Source organism: Oncorhynchus tshawytscha, linkage group LG26 (assembly GCF_018296145.1).
Source record: "Oncorhynchus tshawytscha isolate Ot180627B linkage group LG26, Otsh_v2.0, whole genome shotgun sequence".
Classification (NCBI taxonomy): domain Eukaryota; kingdom Metazoa; phylum Chordata; class Actinopteri; order Salmoniformes; family Salmonidae; genus Oncorhynchus; species Oncorhynchus tshawytscha.
The window spans coordinates 30,635,135-30,651,352 of NC_056454.1; the positions used below are offsets into that span (position 1 = coordinate 30,635,135).

The window sequence follows — 16,218 nt, forward strand, 5'->3', positions numbered from 1 at the left end:
GTACTGTAGAGTTGGAGTGTAGTGCAGTGTTGGTGTACTGTAGTGTTGGTGTACTGTAGAGTTGGTGTGTACTGTAGTGTTGCAGTGTACTGCAGTGTTGGTGTACTGTATTGTTGGAGTGTACTGCAGTGTTGGTGTACTGTAGAGTTGGTGTACTGTAGAGTTGGTGTGTACTGTATTGGTGTACTGTAGAGTTGGTGTACTGTAGTGTTGGTGTACTGTAGTGTTGGTGTACTGTAGTGTTGGTGTACTGTAGTGTTGGTGTACTGTAGTGTTGGTGTACTGTAGAGTTGGTGTGTACTGCTGTGTTGGTATACTGTAGTGTTGGTGTACTGTAGAGTTGGTGTACTCTAGTGGTGGTGTCCTGTAGAGTTGGTGTGTACTGCAGTGTTGGTATACTGTAGAGTTGGTGTGTACTGCAGTGTTGGTGTACTGTAGTGTTGGTGTACTGTAGTGTTGTTGGTGTACTGTAGTGTTTTGATGTGTACTGCAGTGTTGGTGTACTGTAGTGTTGGTGTACTGTAGAGTTGGTGTGTACTGCAGTGTTGGTGTACTGTAGTGTTGGTGTACTGTAGAGTTGGTGTGTACTGCAGTGTTGGTGTACTGTAGTGTTGGTGTACTGTAGAGTTGATGTGTACTGCAGTGTTGGTGTACTGCAGTGTTGGTGTACTGTAGAGTTGGTGTGTACTGCAGTGTTGGTGTACTGTAGTGTTGGTGTACTGTAGTGTTGGTGTATACAGTAGTGTTGGTGTACTGTAGTGTTGGTGTGTACTGTAGTGTTGGTGTGTACTGTTGTGTTGGTGTGTACTGTTGGTGTGTACTGTAGTTTTGGTGTACTGTAGAGTTGGTGTACTGTAGAGTTGGTGTACTGTAGAGTTGGTGTGTACTGTTGTGTTGGGGTGTACTCTAGAGTTGGTGTACTGTAGTGTTGGTGTACTGTAGTGTTGGTGTGTACTGTAGTGTTGGTGTGTACTGTAGTATTGGTGTGTACTGTAGTATTGGTGTGTACTGTAGTGTTGGTGTGTACTGTAGAGTTGGTGTATACTGTAGTGTTGGTGTGTACTGTAGTGTTGGTGTGTACTGTAGTGTTGGTGTACTGTAGTGTTGGTGTAGTGTTGGTGTACTGTAGTGTTCGTGTACTGTAGAGTTGGTGTACTGTAGTGTTGGTGTACTGTAGTGTTGGTGTACTGTAGAGTGTGTGTGTACTGCAGTGTTGGTGTACTGTAGAGTTGGTGTGTACTGCAGTGTTGGTGTACTGTAGTGTTGGTGTACTGTAGAGTTGATGTGTATTGCAGTGTTGGTGTACTGCAGTGTTTGTGTACTGTAGAGTTGGTGTACTGTAGTGTTGGTGTACTGTAGTGTTGGTGTACTGTAGAGTGTGTGTGTACTGTAGAGTTGGTGTACTGTAGAGTTGATGTACTGCAGTGTTGGTGACTGCAGTGTTGGTGTACTGCAGTGTTGGTGTACTGTAGAGTTGGTGTGTACTGCAGTGTTGGTGTACTGTAGAGTTGGTGTACTGTAGAGTTGGTGTGTACTGTAGTTTTGGTGTACTGTAGTGTTAGTGTACTGTAGAGTTGGAGTGTAGTGCAGTGTTGGTGTACTGTAGTGTTGGTGTACTGTAGAGTTGGTGTGTACTGTAGTGTTGGAGTGTACTGCAGTGTTGGTGTACTGTATTGTTGGAGTGTACTGCAGTGTTGGTGTACTGTAGTGTTGGTGTACTGTAGAGTTGGTGTGTACTGTATTGGTGTACTGTAGAGTTGGTGTACTGTAGAGTTGGTGTGTACTGCAGTGTTGGTGTACTGTAGAGTTGGTGTACTGTAGTGTTGGTGTACTGTAGTGTTGGTGTACTGTAGAGTTGGTGTGTACTGCTGTGTTGGTATACTGTAGTGTTGGTGTACTGTAGAGTTGGTGTACTCTAGTGGTGGTGTAAAGAAGGTTTGGTGTACTGTAGAGTTGGTGTGTACTGCAGTGTTGGTGTACTGTAGAGTTGGTGTGTACTGCAGTGTTGGTGTACTGTAGTGTTGGTGTACTGTAGATTTGATGTGTACTGCAGTGTTGGTGTACTGCAGTGTTGGTGTACTGTAGAGTTGGTGTGTACTGCAGTGTTGGTGTACTGTAGTGTTGGTGTACTGTAGTGTTGGTGTATACAGTAGTGTTGGTGTACTGTAGTGTTGGTGTGTACTGTAGTGTTGGTGTGTACTGTTGTGTTGGTGTGTACTGTTGGTGTGTACTGTAGTTTTGGTGTACTGTAGAGTTGATGTGTACTGTAGAGTTGGTGTGTACAGTAGTGTTGGTGTACTGTAGTGTTGGTGTACTGTAGTGTACTGTATTGTTGGTGTGTACTGTAGTGTTGGCGTACTGTATTGTAGGGGTGTACAGTAGTGTTGGTGTACTGTATTGTTGGCGTACTGTATTGTTGGTGTGTACTGTAGTGTTGGTGTGTACTGTAGTGTTGGTGTACTGTAGCGTACTGTATTGTTGGTGTATACTGTAGTGTTGGTGTGTACTGCATTGTTGGTGTACTGTAGTGTACTGTAGTGTCGGTGTGTACTGTTGTGTTGGTGTGTACTATAGTGTTGGTGTGTAGGGTAGTGCTGGTGTACTGCAGTGTTAGTGTACTGAATTGTTGGTGTAATGTAGTGTTGGTGTGTACTGCAATGTTGGTGTACTGTGGTGTACTGTAGTGTTGGTGTATACTGTAGTGTTGATATGTACTGTAGTGTTGGTGTACTGTAGTATTGGTGTGTACTGTAGTATAGGTGTGTACTGTAGCATTGGTGTGTACTGTAGTGTTGGTGTGTACTGTAGAGTTGGTGTATACTGTAGTGTTGGTGTGTACTGTAGTGTTGGTGTGTACTGTAGTGTTGGTGTACTGTAGTGTTGGTGTACTGTAGTGTTGGTGTACTGTAGTGTTGGTGTAGTGTTGGTGTACTGTAGTGTTCGTGTACTGTAGAGTTGGTGTACTGTAGTGTTGGTGTACTGTAGTGTTGGTGTACTGTAGAGTGTGTGTGTACTGCAGTGTTGGTGTACTGTAGAGTTGGTGTGTACTGCAGTGTTGGTGTACTGTAGTGTTGGTGTACTGTAGAGTTGATGTGTATTGCAGTGTTGGTGTACTGCAGTGTTTGTGTACTGTAGAGTTGGTGTACTGTAGTGTTGGTGTACTGTAGTGTTGGTGTACTGTAGAGTGTGTGTGTACTGTAGAGTTGGTGTACTGTAGAGTTGATGTGTACTGCAGTGTTGGTGTACTGCAGTGTTGGTGTACTGTAGAGTTGGTGTGTACTGCAGTGTTGGTGTACTGTAGAGTTGGTGTACTGTAGAGTTGGTGTGTACTGTAATTTTGGTGTACTGTAGTGTTAGTGTACTGTAGAGTTGGAGTGTAGTGCAGTGTTGGTGTACTGTAGTGTTGGTGTACTGTAGAGTTGGTGTGTACTGTAGTGTTGGAGTGTACTGCAGTGTTGGTGTACTGTATTGTTGGAGTGTACTGCAGTGTTGGTGTACTGTAGTGTTGGTGTACTGTAGAGTTGGTGTGTACTGTATTGGTGTACTGTAGAGTTGGTGTACTGTAGAGTTGGTGTGTACTGCAGTGTTGGTGTACTGTAGAGTTGGTGTACTGTAGTGTTGGTGTACTGTAGTGTTGGTGTACTGTAGAGTTGGTGTGTACTGCTGTGTTGGTATACTGTAGTGTTGGTGTACTGTAGAGTTGGTGTACTCTAGTGGTGGTGTCCTGTAGAGTTGGTGTGTACTGCAGTGTTGGTGTACTGTAGAGTTGGTGTGTACTGCAGTGTTGGTGTACTGTAGTGTTGGTGTACTGTAGATTTGATGTGTACTGCAGTGTTGGTGTACTGCAGTGTTGGTGTACTGTAGAGTTGGTGTGTACTGCAGTGTTGGTGTACTGTAGTGTTGGTGTACTGTAGAGTTGGTGTGTACTGCAGTGTTGGTGTACTGTAGTTTTGGTGTACTGTAGAGTTGATGTGTACTGTAGAGTTGGTGTGTACTGCAGTGTTGGTGTACTGTAGTGTTGGTGTACTGTAGAGTTGGTGTGTACTGTATTGGTGTACTGTAGAGTTGGTGTACTGTAGAGTTGTGTGTGTTACTGCAGTGTTGGTGTACTGTAGTGTTGGTGTACTGTAGTGTTGGTGTACTGTAGAGTTGGTGTGTACTGTAATTTTGGTGTACTGTAGTGTTAGTGTACTGTAGATTTGGAGTGTACTGCAGTGTTGGTGTACTGTAGTGTTGGTGTGTACTGCAGTGTTGGTGTACTGTAGAGTTGATGTGTATTGCAGTGTTGGTGTACTGCAGTGTTGGTGTACTGTAGTGTTGGTGTGTACTGCAGTGTTGGTGTACTGTAGAGTTGATGTGTATTGCAGTGTTGGTGTACTGCAGTGTTGGTGTACTGTAGAGTTGGTGTACTGTAGAGTTGGTGTGTACTGTTGGTGTGTACTGTAGTTTTGGTGTACTGTAGAGTTGATGTGTACTGTAGAGTTGGTGTGTACAGTAGTGTTGGTGTACTGTAGTGTTGGTGTACTGTAGTGTACTGTATTGTTGGTGTGTACTGTAGTGTTGGCGTACTGTATTGTAGGGGTGTACAGTAGTGTTGGTGTACTGTATTGTTGGCGTACTGTATTGTTGGTGTGTACTGTAGTGTTGGTGTGTACTGTAGTGTTGGTGTACTGTAGCGTACTGTATTGTTGGTGTATACTGTAGTGTTGGTGTGTACTGCATTGTTGGTGTACTGTAGTGTACTGTAGTGTCGGTGTGTACTGTTGTGTTGGTGTGTACTATAGTGTTGGTGTGTAGGGTAGTGCTGGTGTACTGCAGTGTTAGTGTACTGAATTGTTGGTGTAATGTAGTGTTGGTGTGTACTGCAATGTTGGTGTACTGTGGTGTACTGTAGTGTTGGTGTATACTGTAGTGTTGATATGTACTGTAGTGTTGGTGTACTGTAGTATTGGTGTGTACTGTAGTATAGGTGTGTACTGTAGTATTGGTGTGTACTGTAGTGTTGGTGTGTACTGTAGAGTTGGTGTATACTGTAGTGTTGGTGTGTACTGTAGTGTTGGTGTGTACTGTAGTGTTGGTGTACTGTAGTGTTGGTGTACTGTAGAGTGTGTGTGTACTGCAGTGTTGGTGTACTGTAGAGTTGGTGTGTACTGCAGTGTTGGTGTACTGTAGTGTTGGTGTACTGTAGAGTTGATGTGTATTGCAGTGTTGGTGTACTGCAGTGTTGGTGTACTGTAGAGTTGGTGTACTGTAGAGTTGGTGTGTACTGTAATTTTGGTGTACTGTAGTGTTAGTGTACTGTAGATTTGGAGTGTACTGCAGTGTTGGTGTACTGTAGTGTTGGTGTGTACTGCAGTGTTGGTGTACTGTAGAGTTGATGTGTATTGCAGTGTTGGTGTACTGCAGTGTTGGTGTACTGTAGAGTTGGTGTACTGTAGAGTTGGTGTGTACTGTAATTTTGGTGTACTGTAGTGTTAGTGTACTGTAGAGTTGGTGTACTGTAGTGTTGGTGTACTGTAGAGTTGGTGTGTACTGTAGTGTTGGGTGTACTGCAGTGTTGGTGTACTGTAGAGTTGGTGTGTACTGTAGTGTTGGAGTGTACTGCAGTGTTGGTGTACTGTAGAGTTGGAGTGTCCTGCAATGTTGGTGTACTGTAGTGTTGGTGTACTGTAGTGTTGGTGTTGGTGTGTACTGTAGTGTTGGTGTACTGTAGAGTTGGTGTGTTGGTGTAGAGTTGTGTGTACTGCAGTGTTGGTGTACTGCAGTGTTGGTGTACTGTAGAGTTGGTGTACTGTAGTGTTGGTGTACTGTAGAGTTGGTGTGTACTGTAATGTTGGTGTACTGTAGTGTTAGTGTACTGTAGAGTTGGAGTGTACTGTAGAGTTGGAGTGTACTGCAGTGTTGGTGTACTGTAGTGTTTGTGTACTGTAGAGTTGGTGTGTACTGTAGTGTTGGTGTACTGTAGAGTTGGTGTACTGTAGTGTTGGTGTACTGTAGAGTGGGTGTGTACTGCAGTGTTGGTGTACTGTAGAGTTGGTGTACTGTAGTGTTGGTGTACTGTAGAGTTGGTGTACTGTAGAGTTGGTGTACTGTAGTGTAGAGGGTGTGTACTGCAGTGTTGGTGTACTGTAGAGTTGGTGTACTGTAGTGTTGGTGTACTGTAGTGTTGGTGTACTGTAGAGTTGGTGTGTACTGCTGTGTTGGTGTACTGTAGTGTTGGTGTCCTGTAGTGTTGGTGTACTCTAGTGTTGGTGTACTGTAGTGTTGGTGTACTCTAGTGTTGGTGTACTGTAGTGTTGGTGTACTGTAGAGTTGGTGTGTACTGTGTGTTGGTACTGTAGTGTTGTGTACTGTAGAGTTGGTGTACTGTAGTGTTGGTGTACTGTAGTGTTGGTGTACTGTAGAGTTGGTGTGTACTGCTGTGTTGGTGTACTGTAGTGTTGGTGTACTGTAGTGTTGGTGTACTCTAGTGGTGGTGTCCTGTAGAGTTGGTGTGTACTGTAGTGTTGGTGTACACTGTAGTGTTGGTGTACTGTATGTAGCACCATGCAGCGTGTGTAATGGTTATATTCATGGAGCTGTTATTGTATCAGATGATCCATAAAGAAAGAACGTGTTCAGCTAGTCTGCTATAGGGGTGCGGGTGTCACCCTAACTCAGGTATTACACACACACACACACGGGAAACGTTTCTCTCTCTCTCTCTGTGTGACAGCTCAACTGCAGTGTCTGAGAGACACACTGACGATCACTTAAACAACTGATGGGAATCAGAGATAGAGTTCACCACTAACTCCTACACTATAAATTGTCAATCAATCAGATACAGATGAGATTGATTACACTACTTTAAGAGGGAGATTGAGTCCATGCCCTCTTTTTTTCATGGTTTCAGAAGACAGGATGGGGGAGTGGTGGATAAGTGGTGATAGCAGGCGGTTGGGGGCTGAAATTAGCTTAATTGAACCACAACCTGTGTGTGTGTGAGAGTGAGTGAGTGAGTGAGTGAGTGAGTGAGTGAGTGAGTGAGTGAGTGAGTGAGTGAGTGAGTGAGTGAGTGTGTGTGGGAGACCCAGTGGCACTGCTGGGCTTTCAGGATAAAGATAAGAAAATGTTACTTTTTGTTTTGATGAAAAAACTTGTCTTCTGAAAAGGAAGTGAGAGCTGCCAAACGACTCTGCCCCGAGGACCTCATTATCAGACTAATCGAACACATTCAGCACACACGCACACACACACCCAGAAGCTTTCATCAGGCTCTAGCCAAGCTCCTCAATCCCCTGCGAGTCCCCGGCGCCCCACACACCCAACACACTCACACTGGAATGCACTTCTCTATTTGAAGAGCGTATCTCTCTCTCCCTTCTCTCCCCATTTCTTTCTCTATCTCTCTCTCTCTATCCCCTATCCTTCTTGCTCCGTCTCACTCTTTCCCTTTTCTCTCTCTCCCCCTTCCGCTCTCTGCACCTCTCTCACTCATTTCCTTTCCCTATCTGTCCCCCACTTCTCCCTCTGTCTGTCCCCCCTCTCTCCTTCTCTGTCATCCTTCTTCCCTCTCCCTCCCTCTCTCTCTGTCCTCCCGGTTAGGACATGTCTGTTTTGAAAGCCAACCTCAATCTCCCAAGGCCCCGGGGAATTAATCTTCTAACGAGAGTTAATCTCACATAAACACACTGAGAGTCATTATCTGTGTCAATAACGGCCTGACAGACCCACATCCCGGGCACAAACTAATACTTTCTACAGGCCGACACCTCGGGCACAAACCAATACTTTCTACAGACCGACACCTCGGGCACAAATCAATACCTTCTACAGACCGACACCTCGGGCACAAACTAATACTTTCTACAGACCGACACCTCGAGCACAAATCAATACTTTCTACAGACCGACACCTCGAGCACAAACCAATACTTTCTACAGACCGACACCTCGGGCACAAACCAATACTTTCTACAGACCGACACCTCGGGCACAAACCAATACTTTCTACAGACCAACACCTCGAGCACAAACCAATACTTTCTACAGACCGACACCTCGGGCACAAACCAATACTTTCTACAGACCAACACCTCGAGCACAAACCAATACTTTCTACAGACCGACACCTCGGGCACAAATCAATACTTTCTACAGACCGACACCTCGGGCACAAACCAATACTTTCTACAGACCGACATCTCGGGCACAAACCAATACTTTCTACAGACCAACACCTCGAGCACAAACCAATACTTTCTACAGACCGACACCTCGGGCACAAACCAATACTTTCTACAGACCAACACCTCGAGCACAAACCAATACTTTCTACAGACCGACACCTCGGGCACAAATCAATACTTTCTACAGACCGACACCTCGGGCACAAATCAATACTTTCTACAGACCGACACCTCGGGCACAAACCAATACTTTCTACAGACCGACATCTCGGGCACAAACCAATACTTTCTACAGACCAACACCTCGAGCACAAACCAATACTTTCTACAGACCGACACCTCGGGCACAAACCAATACTTTCTACAGACCGACACCTCGAGCACAAATCAATACTTTCTACAGACCGACACCTCGGGCATGGCTTATAATAGTCTACTAGACCCCACAGAGTTCCTGTTACAACACAGCTTACAGAGGCGCTCACACACAGATATCTTTCCGGACACAATTATACAGGGGTCACTGCTGGAGTGGAGAATCCACTCTCTCACTCACTCATTCTCTCTTTCTCTCTCCATTCAATTTCAATTTATTGGCATGGGAAACATATGTTTACATTGCCAAAGCAAGTGAAATAGAAAATAAACAAAAGTGAAATAAACAATAAAAAATGTAAAATAAACATTACACACACAAAATTGGATTGGTTTTTGAATTATTTGTGGGTCTGTGTAATCTGAGGGAAATATATGTCTCTAATATGGTCATACATTTGGCAAGAGGTTAGGAAGTGCAGCTCAGTTTCCACCTCATTTTATGGGCAGTGTGCACATAGCCTGTCTTCTCTTGAGAGCCAGGTCTGCTTTTGGCGGCCTTTCGTTTGCATATAGTCAAAGATTTCCTTAATTTTGGGTCAGTCACATTCGTCAGGTATTCTGTCACTGTGTACTCTCTGTCCAAATAGCATTCTAGTTTGCTCTGTTTTTTTGTAAATGCTTTCCAATGTATCAAGGAATTATCTTGTTTTCTCATGATTTGGTTGGGTCTAATTGTGTTGCTGTCCTTTGGTTCTCTGGGGTCTGTTTGTGTTTGTGAACAGAGCCCCAGGACCAGCTTGCTTAGGGGGCTCTTCTCCGGGGTTAATTTCTCTGTATGTGATGGTTTTGTTATGGAAGGCTTGGGAATCGCTTCCTTTTAGGTGGTTATAGAATTTAATGGCTCTTTTCTTGATTTTGATAATTAGCGGGTCTCTTCCTAATTCTGCTCTGCATGCATCATTTGGTGGTTTACGTTGTACACAGAGGATATTTTTGCAGAATTCTGCATGCAGAGTCTCAATTTGGTATTTGTCCCATTTTTTGAATTTTTGGTTGGTGAGCGGACCCCAGACCTCACAACCATAAAGTACAATGGGTTCTATAACTGATTCAAGTATTTTTAGCCAGATCCTAATTGGTATGTCAATTTATATGTTCCTTTTGATGGCATAGAAGACTCTGTTTTGAGGTCAGTGATAAAGTAGTCTACAGTGCTACTGCCAAGAAATTAGCTATAGATGTAACTACCATAGGAGCCCCCTCGAAGCCTACCATTGACTATGTACATACACAGCGTCCGACAGAGCTGCAGGAGTTGTGACCCATTTTTGTTGGTTATGTTGTCATAGTTGTGCCTAGGATGGCATATGGGGCAGGGAATGCCGTCACCTCCAGGTAGGTCTTTGTCCCCCTGTGTGCTGAGGGTGTCGGGTTCTTGTCCAGTTCTGGCATTTAGGTTGCCACAGACTAGTACATGTCCCTGAGCCTGGAAATTGTTGATCTCCCCCTCTAGGATGGAGAAGCTGTCATCGTTATTAAAGTATAAGGATTATATTAGGGGGATATAGGTAGCACACATGAGGACATTTCCTTATTAATTTTAAGCCAGATGTAAAATGTTGCTATTTTGACTAATTTAATAGAGTGGGTTAGGTCTGCTCTATAGCAAATAAGCATACCTCCTGAGTCTCTTCCCTGTTTCACACCTGGTAGTTTGGTGGATAGGACTTCCAACTCTGTAACCTAGAGGGCAACCAGTGGGTCCATCTCCTTATACCATGTTTCTTGTAGGATGACAATGTCTGTACTTCCAATTTCTATGATGAAGTCAGGGTTCTGGCTCTTTAGGCCAAAGGCAGATGACCTCAGGATGAGATAGTAAAAGCTTCCTGTTCCATAGTGTCTAGTGTTGTTTTTGTGTGGTTTAGGCCCGGACTATCACAGTAGATATGAGCAGAGTATGTTGAGCATCTGATACATGCCTCTTAGGTCGCAGGATGGGGATTGTTCGGGTGCAATAGTGGAGGTTGGGCCTGTTGCTCTGCTCACGGTCTGGGCATAATTATGTCCTGCTCTCATGTTGAGGTCTGTGCTGCAGGGGCCGAAGGGGCATAGGTATGATATGGTGTGGCCTATATTCTGTGTGGCCAGGGTTTGCTTGGGGTAGTCTTAGCTGGTTGGGGTTTGCCTGGTGATGCTGTGGTCTGGGTGTAGGTCTTCTTGGCGTGAGTTCTCTTGGTGCAGGTCCTTCCGGAGTGGGTCTTGCAGGTCTGGGAGGGTGTCTCGCTGGTCTGGGCGGGGTGTCCGTTGCTCTGTTGCTCCTGTATGAGGTGTTAGGGCTATGGTTGAGGGTGACGTTCTTCAGGGTCCTGGCAAAAGTTGGGATTGCTGCCTTGTAGAGGTGGACCTGGTCGTAAAGGCAGTTCAAGTCCAGGGTGGAGTGGTGGGCCAGGTAGACATTAGGTTTTGAGGCACAGTCTCTTGAAATGCTTGCATTCACCCGCTGTATGGTGGCATGGTAAAAGTCTTTTCGTGTTAGCAGGGTGGAAATAACCACTTGTGCGTCTCTCTTCAATAACCATTACTAATCAGCAGGATGGAACACGTTGAGCTGCTGTATTCAACGACAGATGGGTATTTATCAGTATCACGTTGATTGAAGGTGATCTAGTATTCTTGTAACATCCCTGGCACACAGTTTCATTAATTATGTATCCTCACCCGTCAATGAGCAATGTAAAATGCTTTGAGTGTTGGAAAAAGTGCTTTATAACTCCAATCCATTGTGTGTCATCATAAGCATTAGTCATATGCAACAAACATTTTCCATTACAGCAGAGTGAATAGTAGCCAGCTGACGCTTGATCTGATCTAACCCGACAGAACTATCTATAACTATTAACTGTTATTAAGTCATTACTGATCCTGGACCTGTCAGGGCTGTCAGTGTTGGTCTACAGACAGACTGATTTATTGGAAAATCCCCCTAGAGACCCAGGAGGGGCAATCATCTTCTACACACACACACACACGCACACACAACACACACACACACACACACACACACACACACACACACACACACACACACACACACACACACACACAAGGTAAGCGCCAGAACAACAGCTGTCTTCAGATAGCATCTGTCTTATCTTTCTCTCTCTCCCTCTTGGGTAAATCTATTTGAATTCAATCCAATTTTGACCACTTTTAATTCGACGTTAAAAATGATGACATTTTAATTTCAAAACATTATTTTCAAGAAATAATATAATATTTTGACAACACTGTTTGTAAGCTTTAAAATAATCTCAAACTCAACCGTTTTTATTTCCCAGTGATGAAGACATGGATGTCTCATGGTAGGGTGGGGTATGCAGAATGGGTCAACTTAGAGAACCTTTATCTCCTGAATTCAAACCATAAAGTGACAGAATGTTCAGAATAATCCAAGATATCCAGTCTAGTTTAACTTTCTATGTGAATCCTAATGTTCATGCAGCAAAATGTGTTTTGGAGTTATTTCTGTAAACCTGGTAAACAGATTTGATTGTTGTTTTTTTCTGTTCCCCAACTTTATCCCTAACCATGAACCCCGGGTCTTATCCCAAGCTCCCTTCCTCTACATGAATCCTATCTCTCTCTAACCCCAACCCCCGTTCCCTGATCTCTCTGTGGTAACAGATGTGATCTATCATCTAAAGGACGCAACGGAAATGAATGTTTAACCCCGTAATGGATATTTACTGTGAGTTGATAATGACTCTGTCAGATTAGGATGTGGCTTCTCTAACAAAGCAATCAGGGAGGAGATGAAGCCAAGAACACAATTAAACCCTTTCTCACACAGACGCGTGCATATTCGCGCACACACACGCATACATACAAGTACACGTGTGCACATATGTGTGCATGCACAAATACAAAGCGCATGTGGTTCATATGCCTGTGGTTTAATTCTGATGACAATTAAACAAATACTTTAATGAAGTGAAGTGCTGGACTCTTGGCATTAGTCTCAACCTTCTGTAGTCAATGTCTGTTTTCCATTCTAAAGCCTTCTCTCCTTTTCTCCTGTACTTTCCTCTCCACATTTTGCACTCTCCTCTCTGTCTCTCTCTCACAAACGTACGAACACACACAACACACCATCCTGCTGCTTCCAACTAATGAACAACTCCTAAACACAATCAGTCAGATACTGGAGGATTTCTCCTTTAAAGCCAATTATTCCTCTTTAATACATACAGACCTGCCAAATGCTCTCATATCTCAAACACATGTTACCACTACAACTAACCTCCATGCAGAAACATCATAAACAGGGCTGGGGGAAGGGAGAACATTGGGTACTGAAGACAGTTTGTTCTCATTAGAACTAAACACTTTGCAGCCAACAAACAGCACAAGTATTAAATACACATTGAAATACACATGAAAATACACCCAGGCATTAACAGCAGTTGGAAGTGTGTAGGTGGGTGCGGAAGGGATTGAAAGGATAGAGTTTGATTTCTTTACTGAAAGACTACACTGTAAAAAAAACAAAAAAACATGTTGATTCAACGTACAATTGGAAGGCAACCAGCTGTGAGTTTGCTCAACAAAATGTTTACACACAAACATTTTGGAGCTGGTTGCCTTACAATTGTACATTGACTCAACATATTTGCTCTTCTTTTTTATGGCGCATCATCATAAACATCAGATGATTCATGGAGATGAATCTTATATCAGATTGTTTCTATGTTTTCAGAGAGACTCCAGAGTTATTAAACAGGTTCATATCATCACAAGGCTGTACTGATACAACTGTGTGCATGCAAGTAGGTGTGTGTGTGTGTGTGTGTGTGTGTGTGTGTGTGTGTGTGTGTGTGTGTGTGTGTGTGTGTGTGTGTGTGTGTGTGTGCGTGTGTGTGTGTGTGTGTATCTGGTGTAGTCTCTTCATCTCTCTTCATCTCTGATTGCTTTAATTACAGACTGACTATCCCCTTTCAGAGTGCAGGAAAAACAAACTCTTAATGCACATTAAAAGGAGTTGTAACACACACACACACACACACACACACACACCTCCAGCCACACCACTCAGTAGTCCCTTTGATTTCTGTCTTACGTGATCTGTCTTTCATCGTCGCCTCTCCCTGATCCCTCTCTTCTTTACCTCCACTGAGGCAGAACGTCTCTCTCTCCATATTACCTTCGTCTAATGCTTTATCTATTGAGCGTTATTGAGGTGGGCGGGTCCATTAACTGTGTCTAACTCATTAGCAGGTGGGAAAAACGGTTTCGGTCTGCGTCTCTCTGTTCCTTAGTCTTTAGCATGACAGCAGAACGGCTGACCATCTGTCTGTCAGTCCATTTGTGTTTAGTGTGGGATGGTTATGGTGTCTGTAGCACAAGAGTCGAGGGGTCGGAGAGGGGCTGGGCTCTAGTGAGTAGTGGACTCCGAGCAGTGGGCTATGGGACCCTGGGCTTTGGTCTGACGGACTGGACTGACAACGTCTCATTAGCCTCAAACAGCCAGACATACAGTAGAAGAGAGAGAGAGCAGTGACCCTTCTGACCCTTCTCCCTCTTCTCTCCTCAAACACATTAGGTTATAACACAATTATTACTGAAAGTGAATTGATGCATGGAGGATACACTCCTTCAATTACACACCATGTTAATATAGGGACATTGGATCTGCTTAGATTACAGGGTATTTTGAAAGTTAGAACAACATCTGTTACAGGTCAGCTCGTATGGTTATCTATTTACACATTTAAGGATAAGGAGTTCAACATCCTCTATTGAGACGAGCTCAATCACCTTACAGGGAGATATCTGTGAATCTGCTTAAAAGCTTGAGTGTTACATTTGAATCTATATTAGGATACATATTGTTTGAATTTAATATTATCTGACATAATGAGAACTTTCTGCTATGTGTATCTGGAGACAGGATATGTGTTTGTTCTCCAGAAATCTGCATTAAATTGTCAACTTAATATAGCCTATTAGGTCTAGGCTTGTCAGGCACAAGTCACCATTGTCCTTGTACAGAACATTCTAAACCTTCAAAATAAGATATGATGTCTTTAAAAAATATATATAACTAACTTTTTTTAAAGTTTAAAATGTTATCAGCAGAATTTCAGTGATACAGCTAAATTCCTTACTTTGCTACTAAAAAAGCTATTAGCCTATCCGAATTATTACTACGCAAATATTAACATTATCATTGCTACTTTTGTTGTTATTATGATCAGTATTTCCTTTCATCCATTTAATCCTGCGGCGCCATACTAAAGCTTTGAAGATGAGTTACACTTTTTTTACACTTTTTCTTTCTGACGTTTCTTCTTTATTTATCCTTTCTACCTCAAACATGAAAAACTGCGTCGGTGTGCCGTGGGGAGAGGGAGAGGGTTCGGAGAGCAGAGACACAGAGTGAGGGATTGATTTCCACCCTCAGCGCTGCAGCCGTAGTTCAAAGCTCCAGACTTCAGAGAGCGTCAGGACCCAGCATGTCGAGCCCGGGTTAGGCTGCCTGTCTGCGGCCAGGAGTTCCCCCAGGGCCCGGGGAGGGCGAAAACCAGGCGGCACCGTCAAAATAATTATGCGGAGAGGATTGAGAGAAGAGTAAAGCACACACCGGGATCGGGACCGATCAGGACCCGTCGCTGTCTCAGAACCCGCTGTCTCTCTCGGGAGATGAGAGGTGAACTAAGAGCCCATGCTCTCTTCATGTAACAATTACCTCCACGATGGTAGGCTACATCCCTAATGGATCAGTAATAAACCTGGTGCCCTAAACGTTATTACTTCCCAACATACCACTTAGCGACCACACACACTCACACACTGCGCTCTATTATCACGCAATCAACTACAGGTCTAATATAAACTGAAATACCGGTATGAAAAAGAAAAAGAAACTCCGGTTTAGAGCAATTACTAGGCTATATTATCAAATATTTAAGGCAGATAAACAGGCCTATTTAAATATGTAGATAATTTGACATTTGCCCATTTATATCTTTACAACAGTGGCTAACTTTTCTGAATATTTGCTTCATTTTCGACCAACAAACAATGTAACACATGCAGTTATTTTCGAAAATTAAAATTACAGTTAAGTAGGCTATCTATGTGTCTGCAGCATAAATGCTCCAGGAATTTCCCCAAATCTTCAAGCAATCCCGTTTTACATTCCAAAGCACTTTACCTGCGTGTAGAGTGGAGTTGAGACGGGACAGGTCTGGCGGCGTGTAGCCTATCTCTCTGAGCGGACTGCTGTAGCTTAATGATCAGACTGTATTGAGCCGTCTGACAGGCATCACCAATATCTAAACAGCTGTAAACAAATCCTTCGTTAATCTTGCTGTTTTCAGCCCACCGTGTGCATGGCCGGCGATCCAGAGTAGCTCCTCCTCACAGGAAAATATACATTTTCTCCGCCCTAGAAGATGAGAATCAACCTGATGCAGGTAGCGAATGGTATTTATCTGCCTCCACAACTCCACTACGACATCTAGAGGTGAACCCCAAACAATACATCTCCTCTTGGTAGGCTATTGAATTAACCTATTCTAGCTACTGTTAGGCTACTGATGTGGTGAGACGGAGACCATTCAATAAATCTACTCACATGTGTCTGCATCTATCCTTTCATCAGTGTGCCCTCAAGCTAATTGAGAGAGGAAGGGAGAGGAGGGGTTTGTGTTTGTATCTGGTATCC

The 16,218-nt window shown here is 43.7% G+C and overlaps 1 protein-coding gene across 2 annotated transcripts in view; it reads right to left on the bottom strand.

The window, feature by feature from the left end:
• edar (ectodysplasin A receptor) overlaps window positions 1-15,914 on the bottom strand; it is a 64,536-nt gene extending 48,622 nt beyond the window's left edge. The window contains exon 1 of one of the 2 annotated variants that reach the window (XM_042306871.1): window positions 15,706-15,914. Coding sequence is in view for 1 of the 2 variants with exons in the window: in XM_042306870.1 (XP_042162804.1) it covers window positions 13,609-13,687 (79 nt within the window). In the remaining variant the exon portion in view is untranslated. Of the gene's footprint in view, window positions 1-13,608; window positions 13,874-15,705 lie in introns of those variants that run through there. The other variant, XM_042306870.1, reaches the window with a different exon arrangement.
• Window positions 15,915-16,218: the final 304 nt, after the last annotated feature.